Source organism: Notothenia rossii (assembly GCF_949606895.1).
Source record: "Notothenia rossii genome assembly, chromosome: 11".
Taxonomy (NCBI): Eukaryota; Metazoa; Chordata; class Actinopteri; order Perciformes; family Nototheniidae; genus Notothenia; species Notothenia rossii.
The window spans coordinates 18,885,914-18,905,004 of NC_136910.1; the positions used below are offsets into that span (position 1 = coordinate 18,885,914).

The window sequence follows — 19,091 nt, forward strand, 5'->3', positions numbered from 1 at the left end:
TCTTCTCACCTTCATACTGTAAAATAAATACCATCGTTGAGTGGCCGCTGATAGTTAAGAGTCAAATTAGCATCAGCATATTATTTTTGCAAAAGACCAGACAAAAAATACCCTTAAAAATACAAAATATTTATTTTGAAAATGTCTTTATAAGAGTTAAACATAAACAAAAAAAAAATCAAATCAAACCCATACAAATTGTTTGGTTACTAGCATTCCACACTAGTGCTAGAAACTAATAATGGATAATTGCTCACTCAGGGGGAACTCAAAGGCGATGAATACATCTCCACCTCTTCAGATTTTATATTGCACCCAAACACTGAGGCAAAACAGAAGCGCCCAGAAAGTGGCACTGGTGGTGAAATGGCATCCTGTCTGATCTTAAGACTAACATAACCAGGGTGGGCAGGCATGTGGCAACTATCCAAATTCTTTTTTTCTTAAACAAAAACACAAAAACGGAAAACAAATAAAGTGAGTTTAATACATATCTGAAATACAGTGGTGACTTAACTGTTGGCATTGATATGGAAAGGAAAAAGTAATAAATGAGGGGGGGCTCTTCGACCAAAATTCAGTATTCCAAGGAGTATCCCAACCTTTTAAAATCTGAGCAGTGTGCTTCTGAAAGTAATGGAGAAGAAGAAAGACTGGTTTTCAGTTGGTAGCAGAGTCTGAGCCGCAGAGGTCAGCGATGCACCTTGGAGGCTGCAGTGGAGTCAGCTTAAGGCTAGTTAGCCCGACCTTAAAGCAGATATAAACGTATATTTATTCTTAAACCTTTTTTATCTTTTTATTGTGGTTGTACAATATTCCCTGATGGCCTGATTTGGCCGCTGAGTGTTATACAGAATCCTGAAGAGATATCAAAATTAAAGAGGAAGAAAACAAACAAGAGAAGTGATGAAATTGTCCATTGAGGGGAGAGGAAGGGTGAGTTTGATGGGGGGAATCCTGTTTGATGCAGTTTGTGGGACCCTTTTGTCGGTCTCCCTTGTCCCCCTTCTTAAAATGTTACACACGCTGGTCAAACACACACTGTCCCTCCATCGCACTGCCGTGGTTATCTGCTCTGAGGATGAAAGACAAGTGTATTGTTAAGACTAAAGAACGAGCTCGAAAACAATGATTTTTTTTCAAAATTAGATTTATTTCTTTACCTATGTCAACTTCTTGGCTTTGTTGTAAAGTGAATCCACAACTTTGCTCATGTTCTGAATTGTTTCCAATGCCGCTCCGTATGTTTTGTCCACAGGGGGCTCGTCGAAAATGATCAAGACCCCTTCTCCTTGGTCCAGGATTCCTGCGCAAAGATATGTCACAAAAACATTAGACACTACACTGAATATACTATTGCTCCATTCTTTAGGTGTACATGTTTTATACCCGGCAATTTCTATTACCGTGAAACTTTGTATCCAGAATCATCTGCGATAATTTCCTCTCAACATCCCCCTATAAAAAAAAGAGAAAGGAATAATGAAACCCTCGTTTCAACGAGCTGTAAATGATGATTGTAACTCTCAGGAAACATTTCTTCACTGCACATATACACACCTTAGACAGTTTGATAAGACCGGATATGTGTTCTATCTGAAAACAGAAGGAGAGAACATCAAATCATTAATTTCATTAAACAATGATGAGGAATAAGTACAGTGCAGGGTTCATGCACTTTTTCAACAATGATTTTCAATGACTTTTCAAAGACCTTTACCTAATTTTCCATAACCAAAAAAAGATTACCACTGAAAATTGTTTATTTTAACATGGAACAGGAAAATAAGGTCTGCATATGAAACATGTTGTGCCTATCTAAAACAAATCAAATAGTAGGCTATAGCTTCTACACGCTGAAGCAACTGTAGTCAGGGATGCAAACTCATCAGGTATGAAAAAGGTGACAAGGATCCGAGCCCCCGGCTCCCCCACCCCACGGAATATCAGCTTTAAAATTAGGAATAACAGAGGATTTCAGCAGAACAACTAAAGCAGCAGTGTTAATAATAACAGAAACGCCAAAGAGTCACATCTAATAGAAATATATAAAAGCATTTATTTTAATTGTGGAGCACTCAGTTTATAATTTTGGCAGCACTGTTGAGCATTTTGAAAATGTATTTTCATGCCTCTGTGCAAGGCTTAGTCTTTCTATCTGTATAGCCACTGGTGTAAAGTAACTAAGTTCATAAACTCAACAAGTACTGTACGTGGGTACAATTTTGAGACACTTTTACTTTATTTAAGTATTTCAATGTTTTTGCTACTTTGTACTTCTACATGTATGTAATACCTTTAGTTACTTTATAGATCTGGATGAATGATGTGAAATATAATCAAGTGTTAAATCAGACTTTAGTTCCACCTGGAGTAAATCCACAAGCTACCCTGCAGTATACAAAGTCATTCAAACTAGCTGCACCTTTAACCAGCTTTGAGAACACTTTCATGATCAATCATTATAAAACATATATCTATTATTCTGAAATGGACCAATCTGCACAATGACTACTTTTACTGTCGCTACTTTAACTATATTTTGATGATAATACTTTTCTACTTTTCCTTGAGGAACATTTTGAATGCAGGACTTTTACTGAAACAGAGTATTCCTACACTCTGGTACTATTACTTTTACTCAAGTACAAGATCTGAGTACTTCTACTTTTACTCAAGTACAAGATCTGAGTACTTCTACTTTTACTCTAGTAAATATCTTATACCACCTCTGTTTATAGCCTATGAAAAAAACTATTAGAAAACGAAGGCTAAAGCTAACGTTAGCAGATAGTGACAATGTATGCTAGCTAGCTCAACGATTCCTTAAATAATATTGCGACAGAAAAACTTTTCAGTTCACATCATGCTCTGCCGCTCTGCTCTGAACACCTGAACGGCCCGTTCTAACAGCTGTTCACCAGCGGTGCAGTCTGTGCCACAGTGACTCCGCACAGTTAACGAACGCACCGTAGATAATGTAGCTGACCCTCATACTGGAGTAGCGGGGTTCAGCCGGCCCGACAGGCAGGAAGACTCGAGCACACAGCTCTCGCTTCATATATTAAAAAATAACACCATGCGCGTCATGATGGCACATAACGGCTCGCGACCGCAGATTATTTCGGCGATTAAATCAAATGTAAATTATATTTGACGCAACTTTAGTTACATTTCCATGACTTTTCCAAAACTTTGGGAAAAATATTGTTTTCCATAACTTTTCCAGGGCCTGGAATTTGCATTTTGAATTTCCATGACTTTTCCAGGTTTTCAATGACCGTACAAACCCTGACAGTGGTAGATTCCCACAGTCAGCCTATAATATGGAAAGAATGCAACTATGATATACAGGAACAAGTTCAAATGTAGGAATTGGTAACAAATGCAGCAACGGTTCAAGTGTATAAGCCTAGCAGGGACTTACCTGTACTCTGGAGAAGGGTTCAATGACTCGGATGAGGTTCTGCTCCAGCAGGTTGTCGTACAGCGTGGCCAGGTGAGTGGTGATGATGGGGTCGTCCCTCAGCTCGGCTCTGTACTCTGTGAGGGACTGCAACATACACGCCATTCAGTTTAACAACAACTTCAATTGGCCATTATATTATCAGCAGGTATTATCATCCAAACTAACAGTGAGTGACAAAAAGCAAAAGGACCAGTATCTTAAAAGGAAACGAGAGCAGAAAGCTAAATGAAGATGTTCATGCCCCATCGGCATCAACATCCGATCATAATTCCATTGTTGAGGTCTACTAGAATAGATTTACATTGTTCAATTTTCCAAAATCACATTGGTTTCTCATACAGCATCTCTGTATAGTATGTGTATTCACTCTCTGTCCTAAACGGCTTGTTGGAGCTCCTGCCCCCCCTCCCTATGAGCCCACTCTGTTCTGATGAGTCCACCACAGTTACAGCGGAACATCAGTGATTATGTGTTACCATGGCGTTGGCTAGCAACCAGAAAATGACACCAGTAAGGACAAACAGATGAGAATGCTGCGTGGGGTCTGGGTGCTGTGTTGGCGGGACGTTGCGGGGCTCGCTGCTGCGCCCTTTGAGGCTCGAGGAGCGGACAGTGTGAGGTGGATTACTGGTGTTGTTTCCTGGTTGCTGCGTGCGGAGCTCAGCCTGAGCACACACTCACAGCCTGAGCTGCGTGCGTGTGCGTGCGTGTGTGTGTGTAGCTCTGCGTAGCACCGCGGCTGGGAAAAGATAAGGCTGAGTGAGTGTGTGTGTACGGAGCTCCGCGGATTGGTCCATTTTGACTTTGGGACGTCAATAGGACCCGGAAGAAACAAAGGAAAAAAGAGAAATCTCCAACGACGCGTTCTGGGGCTACAGGGTGTACTTTGAGGGTTTGTGACTCTGCAGACCGTTTACATGCAGAAAAACCTTCATAACACATAAGGGGACGGGTAATAACCGGAAAAGCATGACATGGGACCTTTAACACAGATGTGGTAGGACTGCAAGAGTTCTTACCTTTTCAAAGTCTGCTAATGATCTGTTCTTGCAGGCCTGGGCCACACACTTCAGTGCATCCGTCTAAAAGAGGAAAGACAAAAGATACATGTTATTCTACAGAAAGTAATTCAATTATTACGTTTACATCCACAAAACTAGATATCTGGGAACCAAACAAGTTTATTTTAGGGAGACCAAGACAGAACCAGACGTAACTTCAAAAAGGCTCCATTGCAAGACACACAAAACATAAAATTGTTTGAATGAAAGAGGCAACAGAAAGAAAGCAGCTTATATTTACTTTTTTTTCCAAAAGTATACATCACCACATTTATTCTTCATCCTACTTTTAATGTAAGGTTGAACAAAGTGACATTGCTACTTAGCCCAATCTGCTACGATTAGAAAGGTGAGCACTTGCCTGTCGGCCGGTATATCGCAGGCCCAGTTTACCACTGATCAGAGCTGGAACCTCCTCTGGGCTGAAACAGATAAATAAACATATTGAAATAAAAGTCAGTAATGTAATAACTCAAAGTTACTAAGAGGGTGTGCAAGTAATGGACATTCATTCACATTTCAAGATCTACTTACGCTTGGAGGACAATTTTGCACAGAAGCATGTATTTGAGTGATGTGACGGCTCTGGGGCTGTTGATGGAGTCGTAGCCCTCGAAGGCCTCAAAGAAGTAGGAGTAAGCAGTCTTCCAGTCCTTCTCCTCAGCTGCGTGGATGATCCCTGCAACACAGAGGACACAGCATGACAGTGAGTTACCTTCTGTAGTCACAACAAAACAACTGTGACACCGTGAAATGTGAAATACCAACAAATCTGGAGAAACTCGCTGGGGGTAGCTGGTATGTACGATTACACAAATATTAAAACCACTGTGTGCTGGCTTTCACTGGGTTTTGACCAAAATTTGAACGCATGCAGGGGTTAAATGGGTGTCTACCAAAATTGCTCCTGTAGGAATGTCTTAATTAAGTATACACTAGTACCATGGATACATAGTAGGCTGAATGAGATCAAGCGCTGAAAAAAATTAAGAGACCACTCCTAATTTGTATTAAATCTCAATCTGTACATGCATGGCAGCCACTCCTTTCCAGTGTCTGTTGAATTACAGCAGAGATAAATGTTGTCAGTAGTTTATAGAATAAACTAAAAACACAGAACTATAAATAGTAAAAACCAGAGAAACTGATAATGCTGCAGTAGTCTCTTAATTGTTTTCCAGAGCTGTATAATGCAGTGGCGAACCGTCAGGGCCTTCAAGTTATTCAGAGAATACCCTGGAACACTAAGATAAAACAAACAAAATATCGATTTAATTATATAAATAAAATGTAAATAAAATGAATAAATGAGAATGGTATCTGTGTTGTTGATCTGTAATATTACAGTGTTACGTTGATTTGTTTGTCCTTCTCGGACCATGCACTACGCATTTCAGTGGTTTTCTGTTAGAAAAGAAAGCAACCAATCAGATCTGTTTCTGGGTCTCTGGGTAGAATATCCTTCAACCAAGGTATTCTACATCCTTGATAGAATGCCCTGGCTGTTGCACTGAATGAGAGCGTACGTTTGGACTGACAGTTTGATTAACCAATCATATATTGATTTGTAACCAATGGACGTATTCTTTCAGAGTTTCCCTCGGTTCCAGGGTACTCTAGAAGGCCCGCTAGTTCACTGGCTCGAGACAGAGGATCTAGAATGCGACGAAGCAATTCATGCCGTTTTATTGTTTTTAACGTTGAAATGACAAGTGCAACAGGTGAAGATGAAGTTGTTGCGGAATTATTGTGAGTACCCTTTTCAAGACGACAATTCAGTGAAAAGACGGACATTATAATGCCGCTGAGGGGAGGAGGAGGAGGGGGGGGGTGTGTGTGTCTACAGAAGGTCCAGTTGTGATAGACACGGTTCGCCACTGGTATAATGTAATGTTATATTACAGACTTGTCTGGCACCCCCTAGTGGGATTACCAGAAAAGAGAAAATGTAGACAACAGGGTTTGTCTCATCTTGCTACAAACCTTATGGCCCCATAATAATGAAAACGTGCTAAATAAGCACAAAATAGTTGAATACACCTGTGCAAAAACATCCCACAATTTCTCTATTAAAATGTTATCAACATTTAACAATTTATTTTAAGACCACTCCTGCATACAAGGCACTAATCTTGTTTTGTAATGCTTAATGATCGGTTAACAAGGGTTGCCTATTGTGGAATTGATTTGTGGAATTTAGCATTCAGAAATATCACAAGAAAATAAAATTCTTATTTGTTATATGTTTCCCCATACAGACACACTGAAACTGGAAAACCTTAGCCCAGGTAATCTTATAGAGTGAGCATATTGAACAGGTCTGACCTGACTGCATGTCCAGAGCGGCCTGGAGCTTGGGGGGGCAGTAGATGCCGTTGGCGGTGGTCCTGGCTGAGGTGAGGGCAGCGCGAGCCTTGGGCAGGTTACTGAGAGCGTGGTACGTCTTACTCTCCAGCAGCTGCACCTCCACCAGCAGAGCTTTGTCATCCATCTTCTTCAGCTCCAGAAGCAACTGGGTGCCTGTGGGTAGTACAATAAACCAAAGTTAATGTGATGAACATTAACGGTTGCAACAACTCGGTAAACAGCTGGGGGGTAAGTCTACAATAGTAGTCTGATATGTGCTGTTCTTTCTCCTCTCATTGTAAGTTAGAACATGCCAATATACCACATATGTTCCAAGAAGGACCACAACTTTTTAACACTCAATACAATAAAATTGCAAGTAGAGAGGATATATTTTTAGTTTTTTTTCCTCTGGGTGATTTTTCACATTATGTCAATGCATGCCTTTCCATCCAGTGTCTGGAGCAGAGAACATATGCTTCCTTTAAAGCAAAGGGTAAACAGGGTTTGTCTCCATAAACACTCACCAAGTGCCAAGGCCTCCGGGTATCTTTTGGTGTCAAAATAGAGTGCGATCAGTCGAGCCTGAAAGAACAAGGTGTGCCATTAGACGAGCAGAGAGCAGCAGTGCCAGTATATTGCCTTATATTAAAAGGCACAACATGCAGCATGGACCAGAAGGACAAAACACACTTCTAGGATATATGTTACACCAAAAATAACTTTGACCTACTCGGCATTTAGAAGTCTGAACTTGGTTTGTGATAATCTTTTTTTTTATATAATTCCTTAACAATGTAAAACATATTATAATTGCAATTATTAATCTTTACAGAATATGTTTAAAGGCCTAGGAAGAGCAGCCTAATGGGCCTCAAATTCCACACATCTTGCTTGTTTTCCCATTCAACCCTATAACTCTACTCCCACACATTCACAGTGTCTTGATATAAACCGAGATTGTAACAAGCATTACAAATTAATGACATGTAACGCCATGAACAAAACTAAATAACATACATCCCCATACATATATATAGATTAAGCTGAGAGCTCATTTTCATTTGAAGCCCCTGGGCAGGTAGAAACCAACATGAACCTGATGTTTGGTCGTTGATCATGCTCTACACACAACATGGCCCACATGATGGAATAGGCACGTTTTAGATACTGGCCTTTTAAAAATCTAAAGCAGTTTGGGAAAGAGCTAAATGACTGGCGGTAGCTAGATCTATGCAAAATTGTGAAGCGGCATTACATTGCTGTCGGCTGAGGCTACTGTTGAAGGACTATACAACTATATTAAGCTGAATCTTATCAAAGTACATCACAAGAGGACTCCTGAATGGTATTCACGAGTCTATTACACTTTTTTTTTTTCACATAACTTATAATGTTTGTCCTTGTGGCTTGTCTTAAGAGCGTCCCTCGTCTCAGGTTTCACTTACTCACACATGCCACTTTCATTACATAGTTTTCTTCTTCACTTTGTAGGCCACATGAAAGTAATAAAAGATCTGTTGAGCCAAAAGCTCCAGATATTCCTGGCTGTGAGTGTGCTGGCAGTCATTTTGCTATGAAGCAAGGTGATGTCATCGTATATGGCAGTGTGTAGTCGCTGCGTTGGCATCTTTTGTTTTTTACTTTCGTAATGCAAAGTTTACAACTCGTCACAAGCTTCATCACATTTAGCAAGTTCCTCCACCATAATATGTTTGAAATCAAAGCGTCTCCCACTCCCTGAGTCAGGAAATGTTAATGTGATTCCTCTCACAGCTGCTATTCATTTTTGGGGATATCGCTTTTGTTTATACTATCATTAATCAATAAAGGTGTCGTGTGTTGGCGCTAATCACGGTAAGGGGAGAGGACGGATATATCAGCTGGGGTTGTTTCCCATTTTCTGCCTCATCAGCAATCAAGTTCTCAAAGATAAGGCAAATAATAAACACTTTAGAGCCTAATTGGTGCACATAAGTTGTTGCGAAACCCTTATAATATTTTAGTGATATCCAATATATAATTGGATATTACTGGGTGTTGATGGTTGACAGAAGGAAAAACATCCCTATTTTCAGAGTTTAGCATTGAGGCTTTGAGGTCTACACATTAATGATGGAGAATATCATATGGCTTATTAAGCTTCATATATTCCATTAGAAGGCACCCACAAGGTTTTTCTAGACCTCTTTACCTCCAGAGCCTGTCGTAGGAAGGTTCTCTTCTCTGTCTTGGCCCATTCAATGCACTCAAGACACAGCTCCACCTCCTGTCCTGTCGCTGCCTCCATGTCCAGAAAGAGATCCAGCAGAGAGCGGACCAGCCGGGCCGCCTTCGCCTTGCTGATGGAAATCAGGAAAGGCCTCACAAATTTCAGCAGACCACCTAGTTCTGTAGACAAAAAGAGAGAGAAATATTTCAGAGATTGCAAACATAACGTGGAATAAGTTCCATTAGGTTTCTGGGTTAAGTAGAGACAGACACAGAATGGAAATCAAAGTTGATCCCTACCGGCAGCCTGTCCCGTCTTGGCCAGCAGCGTCCCCAGCTCCAGGATGCTCTGCTCTTTAACCCTGACAGCTTCCTCATCGTTCTCCTGGATATCTCTCCTCACTGATAAAGAAAGACAACAAGTTGACAACAGAAACCAATTTAATTATTCTATCCTAACTTTATGCAATGTGTTCATTTGAAACGGTGTGGGTGACACAGCGATACACTCATTTACTCAGTGAGAGTCTCTGACTTTTAATGCCTTTTAAACATGATCTTACTCACTTCTGTTTTGATCCTGTTATTAATCCTATAAGATCTGTTTTATTTGCATTACCTCAATATAACTTAATGTTGGGTCTACTTACTATTATGACAATTATGGATGATGAAAATAACAACTCATTGTAAGCACATTTTTAAATTAGTCACCCTAACCCAATTCCTTTTTCTTTAAGTAGATTTCCATGTCTGAACATCAGCCCACATATTTTACAATTACAAATCTTCATTTTAGACAGCTGCTTTGTCAGGAATCAAACTTTAATACACATTTCTGTATGAATGTCTCCCAGTATGACTTACATTTTGGACAAATCCAAATAATCAGTGTATGATCTCCAACTTTCATGTTGACAAATCCTTAACGTTACATCTGTATATTGTTATTCTTTTTTATATCCTGAGTATTCCATGGCTTGAATACAATTGTACCAATAAAAAAGGTGGAATGAGCAAATGTCTGGCTTTATGCTAGAAAGAACAACTTATATAAATGTAAGTACTCAAATTGCTTATAAATGATTAACTAAACTACTGAGAACAAAATCAATGCTTTGTCACAACATAATTATTTGAGCGGATTAATAGATGTAGCCGGATAGTTTGACAGCTAACAGAAGTGACAAGGCAATTTGAGGACAGTGATGCCTATAGGAAATGTAAGACCTGTTTACAGTAACTTAAATTATTGTACAATTTCCATAAGATCGTGTATGTGCCACAAATAACACAAACAAACCATGGCCATTTGGCAATCATTAAATTCAAAAATGGTAATGGTTATTGTACTGAATCAGAAAGCTTCTTTTCACTGTGTTGACGAAATGGTTTAAAGGCTTTTGACAACAAGCTAAAGACGTTAGCCTGAACAGCGATCATGCTAACATGACAGTCTTAAGTTGAGCTAATGATAGTTATATTATAAACTGTGGTCAATGACGCAGCAACACAATACCCAATTACACAGTCAAAAAATGTAACATTTGTGAAAACTACTAACACATTTCACGCCCAGGCCTAGAGTTAGCATAGGTGCTAACGAGCTAACTAGCTAAAATCCACTAGCATTTGCCGTTACCCAGCGTTCAACAGTGAGTCAGCAAGGCACACCACCGGCTCTTGCTATTCAACGCCACTAGCTAGCATGCTAACCGGGCCGCCTGAACACTGAAGGAGACATTATTTCGGTATCAAAAGGGTCCATCTCAAACCTCGGACGAACACTTACCTATTGAGTGGAGAATGTCGATAGAGGCGTTGCGGTCCGTGCTAATGAGAGACTGGGCTCTCTGAAACTCAACCACTGCTGCAGCCGCCATCTTCCTTATTCAAATGCTGCCTGAATGAAAATTACGTGAGGGGACTACGTTACCTTACGTGTGTGTGACGACATCGTGCATGTTGAGATTTAAAGGCAAATGGGAAATGTAGTCACAATGAAAAACTGTAAGTGTTTCCACAAAGCGTGTAGCCTATATATAACGGTATATATGTCATTTGTTGTCGATTATCCTTTTTAGGAGTCATATTTTAGTTAGGACAATATAAGCCCGGTGGAATTATTTCATGTAGCCTAATGTTACTCATCGCAGAAGATGATAGGCTATAGCCTAAAACATGGACGTAGCCTGCTTAGTATCGACACATGTAATTCCTTAGGTAAGCTATTTGCTTTTAAAAATCTTAAAAAAGAACAAACCAATAATTACCATATAAATGGACTGTATTAGCGTATACATTTCTGAACACTTTAAAAAAGGCCAACAAAGTGAATATCAGAAAATATGCTGGTATCATAATAAATCATTTGGGTTAAAAAACAGGGACCTATCATTTTTAAAAGATAGGCCTACGTGCCCAAATGCTTACCAAAAGCCAAAATGCAATAGTTTTCTTGACAATGTGACACAATTTCACGTTTTCTGTTTTCATTTAAGAATTGAGTCATCTAAAGTGAGATGCAAAACTCCTCTGAAACCATAGCCTATTTATACTTCAGCATCCTTACAACATATAGGACGAATCCACAACGGTGATTCCCCAAGACGGAACAATTTAACAACAATTGTAATATGTATATATTTATCTGGGGTCAATAAGAGGATATTATTAAAAATGGAATAAAGAAACACAATCTGCCAATTACATTATGCATTGGTCTGACCATAGGCTATCTCATATTGGAGTGGCACAGATACAGGCACGCCCCCACTAAGGACTGTAGGAACATATAAATACAGTAGCCTATATGATGAGATAATTAAGCCTATCCGGGGATTAAAATCGCACAATCGCCTGCAAAGTACTACTCAGTATAGGCTTCGATCGATCTTGCCTATCAACTGGTGCTTATATGTGGATGCTGTTGATTGGGTTATTGGTGATAATGGTGTCATGAAGAAAAACATCCTGTGAGTTCAGCGGGTTCAGTTTGCATGCTGTGCTTCTTCTATAGGCGGAGTGGTATCCAGCAGAGGCAGCAGCGCGCACAGAGCGCAGGGCGGCGCCCCACCACCGCCTTTCCGCCAGTCTTCCTCACTGAAGCCAGTGACACAACACAACATCAGCCCTCGCAGCATCCGCATCTCACGGCCGAGGAGGACCAGGAGCACATCTTCATCTAAGCATCCATTCCACAACTGCCTCCCATCGTCTGCGCATCGCCGACACCAGGTGTGTTCCTCCACCGCTGGATCTTTTTTATTTTTCGCCTCGACTCGGATTATTTTCTTGGGTTCATTGCTTTTCTTGGAGATGGTTTTAAGCTTTTAACGCGTCTTGTGAGGAAAACAGGCTCGGGACGCGGAGCATCGTCGTTACAGCGAAATATATCCTAATTGAGAAGGACATTTGGTGAGTTTATTTTCATTTTGGTACATATTGTTGCATGCGTTCACATTGTAAATATATTTGGTGCATAACACAGAGCATGTGCGGCTATATAAATAGGGAAATAGGGAACTCAATTGAAATCAATTGGAATAAATTAGATAAAGGCAGCTAAATGCAGCACCATATGTAAAATGTTTACAGATTGGAGGAAAATAAGAGTGTTCTCTTAATCTCTTAGCCACCGCCTATCACGGCCATCATTTTTATTTCGACGCAGACACTCAGTTTCAGCACCATGGAGAGTACCCGATGTACACAAGCCCTTATCACACAACAAGAAGCCCGATACATGCTCTTTAAACCCAGTGAATTGACATTTAACGCTGATGCTTCGGATTTTTTTATGGATCAGATTGATAACAGGGTGATGGAATGAAAGATGGAGGCTCGGATCCTGCGCAAGCGATCAAAGTCGATCATCGAGAGACGTATGCATACAGTAGATACTGCAGCGAGGAGGAAAACATGTTGTGCAAAGACAGAATCATACATCTGTTTGCTTATCTAGTTTGAATAGAGATGGAATGACCTTGGATTTGTGTTTTAATATGCTACTGTATATGCAGCAGGCGACCTTCACCTATTAAGGTGTTTACGTTTACAGTCTTCCATTTTAGTGAGGGGGTGGCGCATGGTGGCTCGTCGGCCATTGCCCATAACATATGTCTCTCTCATTATAATATGTTCATTCATCATATCCATTTTCATTAAATGTGGAATAATTAATTCCCATCTTTGATCTCCCATAGTATTATCACCATTCATATGCTCATTGCAGATTATGCATTTCAGCTGCAGCCTCACACCGACATGTTTGTACATTCAGGATGTTTATTACATTGATCATGCAGCAGCAGGGTTCTATATTTTTTTGAATTAATTAGCGTAAGCTTTACTGATCCAGCCCACCACTTACTGAGTCAAATCAATACTGCTAATAAGCCTGAGGTGCAGTCAGATAAAGTACTCAAGCACACATTCATGAGAACATTACAGAACTGATAACCCTGATATTACCACATGCAAGCTGAATAATCTAGAATTGATCTGAGATTGGATACATTGTATTTGCTTTTTGAAGATCCTATGGATAATCTAAGAGTCATTGATCCTTCGCCAGCTATTCTTCTAAATATTGATGTTTTCTGCTTCCTGCAGTGGCCATCAGAAGACGCAGACAGACAGCTGAAATCCAGCAGAGTGGAGGAGATTTTCTTCCTCTCAAAAAGCTGCAGGATCTCTTCCTCCCAGGCCTTAGATGCCCAGCGGCAGCCTCTAGCCCGGGACTCGCAGCTCCCAGCAGCATAGCAGCTCTGAGCCCCTCAGGATCTCCCCTGGCAGACCCTCTTCTGACCCAGTGCGGCTCAAGCCCCTGGAAGCCCCCCTACAGTCACCATGGGAACCGTGCTGTCTTTGTCCCCTAGCTACCGAAAGGCGGCCCTCTTGGAGGATGGGCCGGCCACGGTGGGCCACTACACGGCCGTCCAGAACAGCAAGAACGCCAAAGACAAGAACCTGAAGCGCCACTCGCTCATCAACGTGCTCCCGTGGAAGCGCATCGTGGCGGTGTCGGCCAAGAAGAAAGGCTCCAAGAAGGTGCAGCCCAACGGGAACTACCAGAACAACGTCACCCAGCTCAACAACGAGAACCTGAAGAAGTCCCAGTCATGCGCCAACCTGTCCTCCTTCACCCAGGATCAGAGTACTCCAGCTCTCACCAAGGCCTCCAACAACACAGTGGCCTCTGTGAAGAAGGCTCCTCTCACCACCTCCAACGTGGCCCCCGGGACCCCGAAGAGGGTGATAGTCCAGGCCTCCACCAGCGAGCTCCTGCGCTGCCTGGGGGAGTTCCTGTGCCGGCGCTGCTACCGGCTCAAACACCTGTCCCCCACGGACCCGGTGCTGTGGCTGCGCAGCGTGGACCGCTCTCTGCTGCTGCAGGGCTGGCAGGACCAGGGCTTCATCACCCCCGCCAACGTGGTCTTCGTCTACATGCTGTGCCGCGACGTGGTCTCCTCCGAGGTGGCCACGGAGCACGAGCTGCAGGCCGTGTTACTCACCTGCCTCTACCTGTCCTACTCTTACATGGGCAACGAGATCTCCTACCCCCTGAAGCCCTTCCTGGTGGAGAGCTCCAAGGAGACGTTCTGGGACCGCTGCCTGTCCATCATCAACCTGATGAGTGCCAAGATGCTGCAGATCAACTCCGACCCGCACTACTTCACCCAGGTGTTCGCCGACCTGAAGAACGAGAGCCAGAAGGAGGAGGAGAGGAGCCGCCTACTCATCGGCCTGGACCGGTGAGGGGATGCTGGGGGGGGGGGAGAAAAGGGAAGGGGGGGGTTAAACACCAGTCTGGCATTTCGAAAGAAAGATGGTTTGTGATGCTATTTATTTATTTATTATCGTCCAAATTGAAGTAGGACTAGGCCAATTAGGAACATTTATAACAACTTTGTAACTAGTATGACTGAATCTTTCACTCTGGAGGGGGAGAGATTACAAACGTTTGCATTTTTGTCACCTAAAAATGGGGTTTTGCCACTCGATGACATCCATTTGACAACGCCAAAATGTTTTTTCAAACAAGCAATAGATGGATTTTCCGTAAACCCAAGAATGAAAGCGTTTTTTTCGAGGATGATGTATAGTAAAAGAGAAATGCCAGACCTGGGGTGAATCCTTTGCTAACGTACAGATATATATCTATATGAAACACTGAAAATCTTAAAAAGACAATACAGACAAAACTAGAAGAGGAACATCTACAGCAATGAATGTGGAGAGGACGAATGCTGCGGCAGCCTACCAGTGACCTTCTGACTGTTTGATCATGTGATGTGCTGCCTACTGCAGGAGGGCGAGGGCCATCGCCTGACTGGCTTTCTTCCTGCATCACGGAGGAACGGCCCCCCACTCCCACTCGGCTGCAAACTGTGGCTCTTGCCAACACCTCGTCCCCTCCATTAACACGGATACGAGTGGACATCTTTTGCTGCGATGCATATCTGAGAGAACAGCAGGGGCCATCGATGCTGGATCCATATTTTTGTGGCTTTCTGTTTGTGGCTGTACACTGGACAAGAGGAAACAGATGGATTGACAATAAGCAAACATTGCATTGTGGGACTTGTTTGACAACAGCCAGAGGACTTTTGATGAGTCAATCAGAAAGACCTAACTTACTTTCATCTAGAAAAAAATTATGGATGTTTTACTCCCCACAGGCGTACACCTGTGGAGGCTTATTTATTGCTTTTCTGAAACAAGTTTTCTTTGATTTCTATTTTTTTTTTACTTAGAAATGTAATGTTTTGCACGTGTGCCATGCAATTTTACAGAGATTTACAGAGGGTAGGAACAATATTCTTCTTTTTACTTGATTTGTAAACCAACTGCATCTGCATTAGAGAATGCTGTGAACAAAGTGACACTAGTTTATTTAGCCCTGCTTGCTAAAATAGGCTTTTTGTTTACCAGGGAAATTCTTTTTGTACTTTCTTCAATTTTTGGAATGATGTTTAATTTCGTGCTTATGATTCAGCATAGAAAATGTTTAAAATAACAGTGCCATATCTTTGATGAAAACCCCACAGGTCTGAGAACACTCTTTACTCCATGTCCAGCTGTTGAAAGATGGTATGGGTTTTTCCTCTACTACTAACTACTTACTGACACCTAATTTATTGCCATTTACATATTTATTTAGGCACATCTAATGTTAAAGAAGGATCGGGATGAGAGACTTTGAGAAGGGGAAGGATGTGAGGAGGGGTCCTGCTTATCTTTGGTGGGAATGAAGATTGATCTGGTTAATGCAAATGAATGTTGCGGGAATTTATCGATGAACACCTAATTAGAAAAAGACAATGTCAAATCTGACCATTACCAAAGTGACATCATCAAGGACACCTTGACAGAAACTGAAAATCTGTTTACCTGAGAAACTGCCCTTAAAAAACATCTACTCTGCAAACTGCTGTCCCACATATCAAACTTCTCCTTATATTGAAGACTGCAGAAAAGCACCTTGAGGTTTTTCCATCAGCGCCTCTGTGTAAATCAAATGCAGGGTGACAACACATTATTCAAGAGTCTGCGGGAGATGACCTCTATAGGAATAATCACACTTTCAATCATAGAAACCACCAGAATAACACTGACGGGCTGCAATGGCAACCACATGAGAACCATAACAGGAACAATTCGATTTGTATGTTACACAGGAAACAGTTTCTATGTATATAAAAACTACAATCACTGGAGAAGCTACAGGATTTCGATCTAAGAAATCCTAAATAAGCTGTCAAACAAGCATAATGGTAGTGCCAACAAAATGCCTCTGTCATGTTTTAAATGTGTTCCCAGAGGATTGAAGGCTTTCCGCTCCTGTAGTGTAAACCAGAGGTACTGAGCAGCCTCCTCTGCTGTGTGGAGGAAGTTCATTTGGAGTGTTTGTACTGGCACGCACTTTGGATGGGATTCTGCTCAGGCAGAATAAAAGCAGGGCTTTCGGGGTTAAGGGCCTCATGAATACACCCCCATTGGTTTTCTTTCTGTCCACTTCCCCCCCCCGATTCACTCGAAATGTGCCATTTTTTTTCTCCACTTTGCATCGTTGAGTACTTGTTTGAGAAAATACTTTCAAAACACTTATAAAATATGAAAAAAGACTCAACTGATAGTTAAAGTAAAATTCTTTTTCTGTATCTTGTTGCGTACTTTGTAGATAAAAAATAACGAAACAGTGATGAAGAACTTCAGAAAGGGAGGCATTCGATGGCCGCATGTGTGCGTGAATGTGTGTGTGCATGTGTGCGTGAATGTGTGTGTGCATGTGTGAGGGACTGGCAGCGTTTTATTTGTACAGAAGAATGTGTGACATGTTGTTTTTCTTATGGACATGAAGCATACACCAACCACACTGCTACTAGGATTTCAGTTTCCCTCAGTGGGGGTGAGGGAGGGGTGTCCATGCTGTTCAATAAAAATGTTCTTTTTGAAAAAGACAAAAAAGCTGTTACTGTAATTGAACCTTTTTTTTCGGTTGGTTTCTGCTTATTTTCATTTATTTTTGTACTGTGATGGAAAAATAAAATGCACTGATCGTTAAAGGTGGCCATTTGTGTTTTTCTGCCTCAAGCTGTTGACTGATTAGCACTCATGTTTATATCTGGACTTTGCAGTATAACACTCTAGTATTGTAGGCTCAATTTTGATAGGGAAAAGCCTCAAAGGAACAGTATTCACAAAAATATTAATACAATGATTTCTTCTTACCTGTAGTGCTATTTATCCGTCTAGATTGCCTCGGTGTGAGTTGAGTGTTGGAGATATCGGATGTAGAGTGACTGACTTATTTCCAATATAATGGAACTAAATGGCACTTGGCTTGTGTTGAACAAAAAGCACATTTGTAAAAGTCAACAGCAATGTCTCTTTCCAGAAATCATCTGTTTACTTGAGATCATCCATGGACCTTTTGATGAGCGGCTTCTTGTAGGAACTATTTTTCTCCCTATTCTTTCTATATACTGAAGTACACCCACCAACCGTATCAATGTGTGAAAACTAACATGCTTTGACAAAGTTAGCTCACGTTACAGCTCAGCTGAGGAAGATGTCATTATTGTTTACATTTTTCGCTGTCACAAGCGTGAGTCTCTCTTCCATGAGTTGATGCACGCTTTCATTCTAGGCAGTTGTACGGTTGTTGGGTGTAGTTTGGTCAACTACACGTAAATATATTTTGTGTTTTGGGGTGAACTGTCCCTTTAAGAGGGATAGAAGAAGGATCTTGGGTGTGTTATTATTTGTACAACAGACACCTGAAGTGGTAGAAACTGAATTTGCCAACCATATACCTATTGCACAATTATTTCGATCGTTTTACAAAATATATTTACGGACTTTTCTTCATGCTCCCTTGCTTTTAAGTGTTTATGCCTTCTCAGTCAAAGAAGCGGTTTAACATTTACAAATGACAGCCTGATGGGAGGAGGGTCCGGAAAATCACCCTCATATCAGTCTGTATTCCTATTTGTGTTTACATTTAGATATTTAGTTCAAACATGTAAAACACAACAAAATTAAGTTTCATTTCCGAGAAGGTTCAGGAAGTCTCACCTTTAAAAATAAATACAATTAATATAAACAAAAATATTCTAACTTTCTGCCAGTGTTCATTATACACATGTCAATCAAATTAACCGTGTTTATGTCCAAAACACAACTATGGAAATAATCTTTGAAAAAAATAAATGTATTATTTCCATAGCGACAAGAATCTTTTAAGAAGCATCTCCCTGTGAATCAGTGTGTATCTCGTCACACAGGCAGATCAGTCTGGGTCAGTGTTTTCTTTGCATATCGCTCTCTCTCCATTAGCTACCATCTATTTAACCACCAGGTCAGTGAGTCCTGTCTGACTCAGTCACCTCCCTGAGGGGGAAACAGAGTCGTCCCACTCTGCAGATAGTCATCCATCAGTGGATTATACACCCTGCTGAGGAAGCTGCTGATGGCTCACACAGTGGCTGTGGGAAGCA

General features: G+C 41.3%; 2 protein-coding genes across 3 annotated transcripts; one reads left to right on the top strand and one right to left on the bottom strand.

Annotated features, from left to right (window-relative positions):
- Window positions 1–113: 113 nt before the first annotated feature.
- Window positions 114–11,037, bottom strand: psmd11b (proteasome 26S subunit, non-ATPase 11b). Of its 2 annotated transcripts, none has more exons than XM_079659477.1 (13): window positions 10,880–11,037; window positions 9,388–9,489; window positions 9,071–9,267; window positions 7,404–7,461; window positions 6,856–7,050; window positions 5,065–5,209; window positions 4,892–4,952; window positions 4,489–4,551; window positions 3,428–3,553; window positions 1,561–1,596; window positions 1,407–1,458; window positions 1,164–1,306; window positions 114–1,070 (listed from the first exon to the last, which is right to left on the bottom strand). In XM_079659477.1, the coding sequence occupies exons 1-12, from the start codon at window positions 10,968–10,970 to the stop codon at window positions 1,164–1,166; spliced, it is 1,269 nt and encodes a 422-aa protein (XP_079515603.1). In that variant the 5' UTR covers window positions 10,971–11,037; the 3' UTR covers window positions 114–1,070. The 2 variants fall into 2 exon arrangements, with proteins under 2 accessions (XP_079515603.1, XP_079515602.1); XM_079659476.1 differs by having other exon boundaries at window positions 114–1,075.
- A 910-nt stretch (window positions 11,038–11,947) lies between these two features.
- Window positions 11,948–14,854, top strand: cdk5r1b (cyclin dependent kinase 5, regulatory subunit 1b (p35)). The gene is made up of 2 exons (XM_079660067.1): window positions 11,948–12,504; window positions 13,702–14,854. Exon 2 carries the CDS (start codon window positions 13,939–13,941, stop codon window positions 14,845–14,847), a length of 909 nt encoding a protein of 302 aa, XP_079516193.1. The 5' UTR covers window positions 11,948–12,504; window positions 13,702–13,938; the 3' UTR covers window positions 14,848–14,854.
- The last annotated feature ends 4,237 nt before the right edge of the window (window positions 14,855–19,091 follow it).

What these genes read in the sequence shown, in the direction of transcription:
- psmd11b (XM_079659477.1), bottom strand. Translation starts at nt 10,970, where the DNA reads ATGGCGGCTGCAGCAGTGGTTGAGTTTCAGAGAGCCCAGTCTCTCATT. An exon ending in CAAGACGGGACAGGCTGCCG is followed by an intron (nt 9,268 to 9,387) that starts GTAGGGATCAAC and finishes TTTTGTCTACAG; the next exon opens with AACTAGGTGGTCTGCTGAAA. An exon ending in TGCAAAATTGTCCTCCAAGC is followed by an intron (nt 4,953 to 5,064) that starts GTAAGTAGATCT and finishes TATCTGTTTCAG; the next exon opens with CCCAGAGGAGGTTCCAGCTC.
- cdk5r1b (XM_079660067.1), top strand. Translation starts at nt 13,939, where the DNA reads ATGGGAACCGTGCTGTCTTTGTCCCCTAGCTACCGAAAGGCGGCCCTC.